General features: G+C 40.3%; 1 protein-coding gene across 1 annotated transcript; it reads left to right on the top strand.

The window, feature by feature from the left end:
* Positions 1–465: 465 nt before the first annotated feature.
* On the top strand, positions 466–2033 carry cebpb (CCAAT enhancer binding protein beta). The gene has a single exon (XM_006794096.3). The coding sequence runs from the start codon at positions 644–646 to the stop codon at positions 1520–1522; it is 879 nt and encodes a 292-aa protein (XP_006794159.1). The 5' UTR covers positions 466–643; the 3' UTR covers positions 1523–2033.
* The last annotated feature ends 8224 nt before the right edge of the window (positions 2034–10257 follow it).

Below are 10257 nucleotides of genomic sequence, written 5' to 3'. Positions count from 1 at the left end.
ACATGCCGAGTGGAATTTTTCCATTATTGTCGAGTTGATGAGATTTGACTGTAGAGGGCGTGAAGGGACCCGATGTCAAAACACTGGTTTCAAATAATTCCTAACGTATGGTTTTGTTTCGTTATTGCGCTCTTGGTTAAGTACTCAACGTTGTGCGTTAATATTTTCACTTTTATTTTGCTTTTTAAGTTAAGTTTCGTTTGTTTTAAAATCATACAAATGATTGCATTTCCTATCTTGACACTCCTGTTGTAGCCAAGTGCTACAATACCACCAAACAAAAAGGGAAGGGGGAGAAAGACAGAAAAAACCGCTTAAGTGCTTAAACTTGCTTTTTATTGAGTACAAACGCAGTTCAGTGTGCCAAAGATCCTCGAAGAACAGCACAGGTTGTCCACTTGCCTTGCGCGTCACATACCTGAGCTCCGCCCCTCGCTAGAAAAAATAAAACCCCTCGAGACAGGAAGAACCTGTCAATTCCTCTCACTCCCAGAGCACAAGTTCTTCAAAGTAGTTTACTGCATGTTGTCACGGGAGCTATAGACTCACCACATTCAGACGCATTTCACAGCTCAACCCAAAACACTCAGGGCGTCTCACCTCAGCCCTCCATGCTTCTGCAATCCGGCGGGTGTTAAGATCCATGGAAGTGGCCGGCTTCTACGAGGAGGGCAGCTTTGCTATCCACAGTAGAGACAGCGTTATCAGCCCCATCGGCGGCGGCTCATATTGGAGGCTCGGTGACTCGATGACGGAGCTGGGCATTGAAGAGCGGGAGAGAGCGATAGACTTCAGTGTTTACCTGGACTCAGCTTTGCACTACCCGCAACTGGCGGCGCAGACGCAGCAGCAGCAGGGGGACGTTTTCTCAGATTTCTTGGCAGAGAACAAGAGAAGAGTTGCAGCTTTGCAGAACTACAAGAACTACTCGCTACTGAACGAGCTGGAGACGAGCCAGTGCGACAACCTGAGGGACCCCAGGGAGCCCTACGCGCTAGGTTACCCGGAGCTGCAGGAAACCCGCGTGGATAGCGTGCTGAGCCCTGAACTCGGGAGCCGCTACAGAGCTGCTGCTGCTGTTGCCGCCGACAGAGAAGACAGTCAAGAAGACGCAAAGATGGAGAACGGCTCGTCTGCTTTTGACATGAGGTCCTACATTCATTACCAGTCCACTAGTGGCAGTCTCGGAAACATCTCCACTGCGTCCTCGACTTGTTCCAGCCCGCCCGGCACACCTGCTCCGTCAGGTAAAAGCAGGTCACCATCGCACAGCGGCAAAATGTCAAGCGGGAAGGCAAAGAAACGTCTGGACAAGGACAGTGAAGAGTACAGGGTGAGGCGGGAGAGGAACAACCTCGCCGTGAGGAAGAGCAGGGACAAAGCCAAAATGCGCAACTTGGAGACTCAACACAAAGTGCTGGAACTGGCCGCTGAGAACGATCGTTTACAAAAGCGAGTGGAGCAGCTGTCCAGAGAGCTGGCCACCCTGCGCAACCTGCTCTCTGCCACCGGACAGTGTTAAAACACACACACACACACATTCACACACCGGAGACTCTGCACGGATCTCCGTGCTGTTGTCTGATCATCGGTGGACTTTAGAGCCGAAAGGGAATCCACTGTGCTGAAAACGGTACGCTTCACAGGTGAAGACGGCGACCACCAGTTTACAAGGACACTTTGAATGGGACTGAAGGAGTGGGTGCATGTATTGCGCAATCATTCACGACTCTTCACATGTCACCTTAGCTTTATTTTCAGATGTGATTTTTGTTTTCTTTTTTTGTGTGTGTGTGTATGCAGTATTTCTGTGCAGGTTTTACGTACATGCGAGTGAATTTCTACATTTTTTGTGTGTATCTGGAGCAGTGGTTGTCAAGGGAAGAGTTGTGCTGCAGTGAAATGATGCAACTCTTTGTAATAGTATTGGCAATGAATGAAATAAGTCTAATTATTTAATATTGAAAGGTGAAATGCTTTAATTGTACTTGATATTTTATTGAATTAAACAGATTTATACTTTGTTTAAACAATTTCACTTGTAAATCTTCTTTTTTTTGTCCCTTTGAGGCAGGTGAAGGCTCAGACAGACAGAAAGGGGCGTTTGCTTGTCTAATGCTTTTACTCATCACAGACTGACTGTGTAATACCACATATTTCTCTTACAACATATTGCAGATAAGAAACTGGCTCAGCGACAAGGCATATTCCTAATCTTTTAATTGAGGCCTGTGTACTGAAATACACCCCAAATGAAACATGGAGCAGGAATTTGACATTTCTTCTTGGAGATGGAGGACATTAAAAAAAAAGAAACATTACATTATATGTACAGTATTTGCTCATGTGGTGTATTCATGAAGCAGAAAACGGCACCCAGTGGTTTGATCAGAAGGTAAATAGAGAAAAATTGACAAATAAAATAGAAAGATGATTTTTATTCCTGAAAATTAAGAAAAAAAATGCTCTTTGAGTAAATCTGAAAGCTGTAGTGCTTCTGTTTACTTAATGATTGGCAGAAAAGTTCTCATATCCTGAAATACATCCAGGCAGTTTATGATGAAACGATACTGCTGAGGGCAGCAAAAAAGCATTAAAAAAAGACCAGGTCACACTGCACGCAGCACAGAAATGTTGGCTTTATCTTTAGCACACTGCTCTGTCAATAGTCTGCAGGGTCCACTGCCCCAGAGAGGGGTTCAAGGTTGCATGGAAATTAATCAGCAACTAACCTCCTCGCACAACCTGAGGTCACGCTTCAACAGCCAAGATCTGGCTGGCAGCGAGCGCAAACCTTATTTTAACCCTCAAGTCAAGAAAAAGGAAAAATGTAGAAGTTTCTTTTTTAAAAATGGAAGTAGGTTAGCTACACCAGACACGATAAGTTGACAAATGGTCTGCAGTGGAATTTACCAAGCCCTGACAACGCAGTTCACTGTGTGCACAATATGAAACATATCTGTCACAAGCAAGCAAATCCCAGACTGAGCAGATAAAGAAAAGGGAGCACGGTGGGATTTTAAAGGATATCTATGACAATTCAGGGTGGGGAGTGTTTTTCAACCCTTTCCTCAAACAGCAAAAAAAAAGTGCCTCTGTTAGGTTTTCTCTTTTTGAAGAAGTGACACATGTACTACACTGACAGTGAAGAGAAAAACGAGGGGAAAAACTCACTTTATCTTCTCTTAATGAAGCATAAAAACTATGTGATGCTGTTTGTGTGCAGTGAGAGATGACATTTAGGATATTTCAACACACTCCATGATGAACAGTTTAGCTTTTAACTGTTGTGCAATATCCTCCCTTTCCAGCACATCAACCCCACGAAGAATGCTACACCCACATTTAAATAAGACATTGTTGTACTCTATGTTCACGACAATGGCTTTAAGTGGTTGTGGTTTGGCTTTAATCCCCAAGGCCAATCAGAGAAACAAAGCAATGTTTCAGAGAAGCTCTCCATTGTTTGTCAGCAGGGCTCTTTGCTCCCGTTGCTCTCGTCCTCTCTGCAAGCGCTGGCACAGACTCTTTCAAACATTCTCAGCATACTTTCTTCGATGACCCCTTCGTTTTCTACTGGAGCCCCACTCAGTCTTTCCCTGCTTCTGGCTCGCATGCTGACAGGCAAGAGGGAAATTCCCACACAGGATGACCTCTGTGCTTCAGTGTTTAGCCCGGCCCCCCATGTCCGCATTTTACCGTCAATGGGCAGTGTCTGACCGTAAACTCCTCATTGCATCACAGCTCCTCCAATTGGTCTCCTGTAATCCAATACAAACACACAGGACACAATCACATTATACACACACACCTGTTATCCCACTGCTCACTTTGTACTAGTTGTTGTGAAATTGAAGAATTTTTCTCATATGTGAGTCATTCTTATATGTTAGCAGTTATTTGTTCCTCAGAACAATTTGTTATAATGTTGTAACAGATTGTGCTTTTCCTTAAATAAACTTGAAGAGCTCTTAAAATGTAATTTATCTTTAATTTATCCCTTTTTCTCATTTGTTTTTAAAATCTCAGCTGACTGCAGCAAGAGCACACTACATGTTTTATATCACACAGAAGGCTGTCAGAGTGAATTTATTACATTATAATGGAGCAAAAACGAACAAACAACATTTCAAAAACTACTGATTATGATTGTGATGCAGCGTTTGCTGAATGAAATACCTTTACAAACGAGGTATTTTATGACATATGATATGTGTTCAGCTATATAAGGAGCTGACTGTGGCTCAGGTGGTAGACTGGGTTGGTGGATCGATCCCTGACTCCTCCAGTCCACACACTAAAGCGTCCTTGGACAAGACGCTGAACTCGAAGTTGCCTCCGATGCAACCGTCATAGTTCGTGTGAATTAGAAAGTGTTGAAGCAAAGATAAAATCTCTGTGTGTCTGTGTGAATGAGACTTGTTACAGAAAGTCCTTTTAGTGCATGACTGAGTAAAAAGCTGCAATACACATTGAGTCATTGATCTTGCAGCAGATTTAATGTGAAAACATTTAACTAGAAAACTAGTCGACTCTCTGTGGAAGTGTTAAAGTATTTGTGTTAATTTTTCACTTTTCTACCGTCAGAACTGAGCAGACCAAAAATATTAATCGTATTATTAGATTAATAGTTTTAATTCTGTCATATTATCTCACAGACTGGTAACTTGTTCAGCACATTCCTATGGCAGCAGTTTCATAAGAGCCAGCCGCCCAAGCTGGATAAGTAAGTGGATAGATGGATGTGTTTTAAGTCTAGTATTGTTGTTGCTGCCTGCAGATGTTGCTTCATATTAGTATCCATCATAATCAGCTTTGTCATTGAGTTACAAAACGCAAAACAACACATAACAATGACATGCTTGATATGTTTCTGACTATCAGTAGAAATCAGGCTGAAGCTTGTTGGGTTCTTTTAAACAACACCTTGAAAACTGTAGTTTCATCTTTGTTTGCTTTTTTAACGTGAAAGGCCCAATAATTCCCTAAAACATCTGGATACTATAGTTTTTAGCAACAAAATAATTCAAGCAGGTCATCATTTGTTAACCAATATTTCCAGCTATTGATTTATGGCAGCAGGATAATGCATGTGTGGCTCTATAACATTAGTTTTAGTATTGAAGCTTTATGGTACAAAAATATAGCTAATCTATATATGAGCACTGAAGTATCTCAAGGTACTATAGTGAGGCCATTTTTGTTTTCTGTTTGCACATCTTTTGTGTGTGTTTTTTTTAAAAATTTAATTACCTTAAAACAGATGCACTTTTGCTGAATATCTTGAACCCGGTGACCCTAAAGTACATGTGACAATATGCCCATGGATCAAATCTGTCTTTCTTTAAAATTTGGACCACCTAGTCGAAGCTGTGGTCTTTACGCATGAAACTAAAAAGCAGTTATACTTCCACTGTGCCTGCAAGTTAACAAAGACTGCAACAGAAAGAAAGTTCAAGGAGAAAGAGGGAGAATGAGTATCTTTTATCTGTGAAGAGAGAATTTATGTTTTCAGAAACATCTTTTCTGCTATTGTTTTTGCTGTTTTAATCCACACAGCAGCAAGCAGTGAGTCACAGATCGGGTAGGCATCAGTCAGAGTTATGGCAAAAGATCAACGAGCTTTTACTTTTCCTGGATCAATGTTGAGGGCGCTATGTGGACCAAACTGTATATGAAAGGGCTGTATGAGACACACATTATTGATTAGCTGTGTAAAATACGTGCTCTTTTGGGCCCTTGATATGAATCTCATTTCCAGGTGTGTCCCTCAAATTTTTACTTACCTGCTCTTCATACGCTTTCTAAAGTTTACTATCTAGTAACTAAACAGAAAATACTTTTACATTAAAAAAAAAAAACCCACCATATTTCTTCTGTATTATGAGACCTGCACTTTAAATTTGCAAGAAGTTGTTCCCATGCTTCAAAGTGTTGCTTCATTTCACAATGCGGCCAACCATAAGTACAACTAAATCAAGATTCAGGTAACACCCAGTTTGGAGAACTTTCTATGACTTGCAGTTGGTTCATTGAGCAACATTTGAGTAATGTGGGACTCTTAAATACTGAGAAATCGCTCCTGCCGAAATATCTGTACCTTAGGCAATCCTTCTAGTTTTAGTCTAACTTAATCCTAAAAAACATGGATCCATTAATCTATACTACTATCGCAACACATATCCTTAGAAAAAGGATTGATTTTACAAAAGCGTCCACAAAATTGAGGAACTGAAGTTATTACTGAAGGACAATGCCACACGACACTTTTGACACGAGTGACAAACGTCTGAGACTCGAAAGCTTCTGAGATTGGAAATGGAAAAAAAACAGGACATTTATATAGAGCTTTTCTGTTTTATTGACCAGTATAAGAGGTTTAAACTATGAGCCACATTCACCCATGCACTGCACTTTGTATTCTTATGTATTACCTTCTTATATATATATATATCTAACAAACTAACTCAGTGATGGAGAGGACTGAGCAAGATCACATCTAAGACCTATCGATATTGCAAAAAATGCGTATTTAAACCCTGTCTAAGTGTTCAGAGTGGGTATATATAGAAAAACAATCTGGAAGATAGATTTAGTGTTTTGAAGTTTTGCACTAAAAACATAGACCCTGTAAGTTAACACTAAAGGCAAACAATTATCAGAACTGAACCAAAAGTAGCCAAACCCTTGCCATTTTTTAGCAACAATGAAAACAAATATATAAGGCTGATTTTAACACTGATTTTGCCTTTTTATTTTTATTTTTTAATTACAGTTCCTCCTCCTAAGTGAAAGGCACACCGGATATCCGGACCATGAGTTGTAACGGGAAGCCAAACCGCCTGAGATACGGTAAACGGACCAGTACATGATCTGTCTTGAAGTGAACCAAGATTTCAACATCTTAGTTCACTTCTGCAATTTTTTTGCTGTGGATGACTGTGAAAATTCAAGACTGACGTGCAGAAGTGACTTGCGGTCACTACGCAGCAAGCCTCCCTGCCCAGATCTTGCATAAGAGCAGGCCATCCTTGCAAAACGAATGCTGGCTTAATTATTCGAGCAACGTTTGTGATCAAGAAGAGTTTATCCTAATAAACTCTCAACGTGTGAAAATGGAGAGCATTCAAAATGTACAGTACAAAAACAGTGATGATTTGGGAACTAACTTATACATCTTAGTTCACATGAAATCTGAAAAGACTTTCATTTTCAGCGGTAAAAATATTAGGGGAAAAAAGTGTTTAGAAAGTTTACTTACTTCAAAAAGCACATTTTCATCTTTACATGCAGTCTTACAAAATATTAACATGCAATAGATTTCTGAGTCTTCTTGAAATTTGTGGTAATGTGATCATTTATTTGCACAGTTTACTTTTAAAGTAAAAAGACCACAATGCAAAAACATCCAAGTAAAATTTAAAAAACAAACTGCATGTACATTTTACCAAGAAACAGTCACCAATTATTATTAGCATGTTTATGTAAAATATTAGATTGTGTTTATTGCATGTCACAATAAAATAAGCCAATAGATGTCCAATGACTGCATAAATGAAAAAGCAAGTTAAACAAGTTAGGTAAATTTCAACTGTTTGATTATTTAGTTAGTTATTTGTAAACACTAAGTAGGATACAGCCTTACAGCTACTTTAGGAACTGCTAACCAATCAATAGTCAAGAAAGAAAATAGTCAAGAAATGAAAACAGAAATGTGCATCTGAGCTCGTTTAAACAGTCAAGACTTCACTCAGAGAAACTGACTCTAGATATGACTGCATGCACTTCACTAAAGTAGGAATAAAAAAAAGGAAAGGAAAGGAAACACAACATCCCACTGATCTTTAAGGTAATGAAGTTTATATCAATATTGAAAGTTCAGTCTAATGCACTGTTCCTCAAAGCTGCCCACCAAAACTTTCCTAGATTACCAGACATATGAATCGCCATGCACACAAAGCAAACATCCTGTTTTATTCTGACGACCACTCCTCGAAAATGTTGAATATTGTGGAAGTGAAAATTTGTCCTCTGATGTACTCGGTGTATTTAAGAAATTCCACTTCCATCTAGAGGTGTATGATAGTACTGATACCAATGCGGGTTTTGGTATCGTATCGATACTGGGCTTCTGAATTCTAGCCCACTGAATTGTGTTAAAAAACATGTGAAGAAAAAACAATACCTCAAATAGTTTGAATAAAGTCTGAGCCTTTTTTTGGTGACGGTCACGTCTATTTTATTCATAGCTTAAATCACATATAAACAAGAAAAGCTGCCCCACTTTCAAAATATACGCAATGTTGAAAGGTGTGTTTTGTTGTATTAACTCATTATAGTAAAAAGTAAAAATCAATGATTCATCTCACAAATCATGGGACACTGCTCTCCCCCATGTAAGCGGCCTTTGTAAGTTAAAACTATCAGTATCGGCATTGGCATTAGCAATACTGGGCTTGCATTTACTTGCTAATAGATTAATAGATTGATACCAAAACTTGCAGTATGGCACGGCGCAAAAAATATGGCGCCATCTGGATTACAAAAGCCCAGCTCAAACCAGTTTAAACAGGTAGTTGAAGCCGTTGGGAGGTCATATGCCTCTGAGGCCGAGGGAGAATAATATAATAATGAAACACTGTACAGCAAAAACTCTCGGCTGAAAAATAATCAAATCACAGACAGCAGCTTGAATTATCATAGTAGTAGTGGTGTGTAGGCTTTGACTGACATGATTACTCAAGAGGAAACAGGGTGTGTTGACGTGGGTGGCAGCCATGAAAACATTTCACTCACCCACACAACTATGTGGCCATCCTCACGTTCACGTACCCTTACCTTTCACCTCATTTGTAACAACAGCTTTTGGTAGCACAGACTCAGCGGTACACAACACCACACGCAACACTTCTTTTTTTCTTTTTTCTTTTGTTCCTTTCCACCGTTTCTACGAAGACAATATCAACAACAAACCCAAAGGAACACAGTGATGACATCTGTGGTGAGGCAGGTCAGCCAGCTTTGTTTACATGTCGACCATGTGTCGACGTCAAAGTCATCGCTCCTTGCTGCGTTCAGCAAGAGGAAGGATGTGGAGCTTATAAGCGGGGAAGCACCGGCTCGAACCTCTTATTTACGCTATGACCTACATGCATGTTTTTACCCTATGATAGTTGATTAGTATATGTCACATCAGTGAGAGTGTCGGTTGGTCCCAGCAACAGCAACCGGGGGGGGGCAGGAACAGGAACAGGAACTGCTCACGGCTGAATGTCTCAACAGAAACAACCAAAGGCATCAGCCTCTGTCAGAGAAGCAGCAAAAACAGAGCTTTTCCATTTAACTTAAAAACAACGTTGCTGCTTGGTTTGCAGAATAATTACCCCCTGCGACTGACACATGAAAACACAATTTGACATGTTTGCGTGTAAGCTGTGCAGCTGCTTGAGGGGGAGCAGAAGGAGTGTAATCCAAGGGTTTTTCCAACCTCAGCGTCAGGGTGACTTCAAGAGGTCACAAGTTAACCTCGAGGACTCATCAGATGATGAGATGAGATGCAAAGTTCTGCTGTATCCAGTCTTTTTTCTCACGTCTTTGCTGCCTTAAAACATTACATCCTTGTATTTGTTGCATACCTGTTTGATCTTCTCATGTGGTTTTTGTTTAAATAGCTACTAGGGGAACTAGAGGGGAAGTATCTCTGGGGTGGAAGTGGTAACTGTTTTGTGATAAAAGGCCCCAGTTACACAAAGCTTACAGTCCGAGGTCATAAATCCTTGTCCTTTTTCCCCCTTAAAGCAGGGATATCGAACTCATTTGACATCTAAAGAAGTTTGACTTTGTGCATTAAACTCCTGAGATAACCTAATATAAGTTAAAGAAGAGCAATTTCAACAGTGCATCTCAGATTTTCTACATGATAAAGAGACGCTGCTGTAATAAATGAAAAAATTCAATCGGCAAGAGTCTTATGTCCTTTTTCACATTTTCACATTTGCCCCATGGGCCGAATTAGGGCGTTTGCAGGGCTGATTTTGGCCCCCGGGTCTTAGGTTTGACACCCCTGCACTAAAGGATATGTTAAATACGAAGCACCAGCAGCTCATTACTAATTACCTATTTCCAAAAAAAGTTTCGACTTTGTGTAAAATGGAGATAAAAACAGAAGTCAAATCATTTTAAGGGTGTGTTTAGGCAAAGCAATAAGAAGACAACATGTGAAACCCTGAAATGGTTATCTTTCGATTAGAAATTAGC

The sequence above is a fragment of the Neolamprologus brichardi genome, chromosome 20 (genome assembly GCF_056152115.1).
Source record: "Neolamprologus brichardi isolate AB-2024 chromosome 20, ASM5615211v1, whole genome shotgun sequence".
NCBI lineage: Eukaryota > Metazoa > Chordata > Actinopteri > Cichliformes > Cichlidae > Neolamprologus > Neolamprologus brichardi.
Note: the sequence above shows the minus strand (reverse complement) of the source record. Positions and strands in the feature narration are given on the sequence as shown.

Coding starts and splice junctions, on each gene's coding strand:
- cebpb (XM_006794096.3), top strand. CDS start 644: ATGGAAGTGGCCGGCTTCTACGAGGAGGGCAGCTTTGCTATCCACAGT.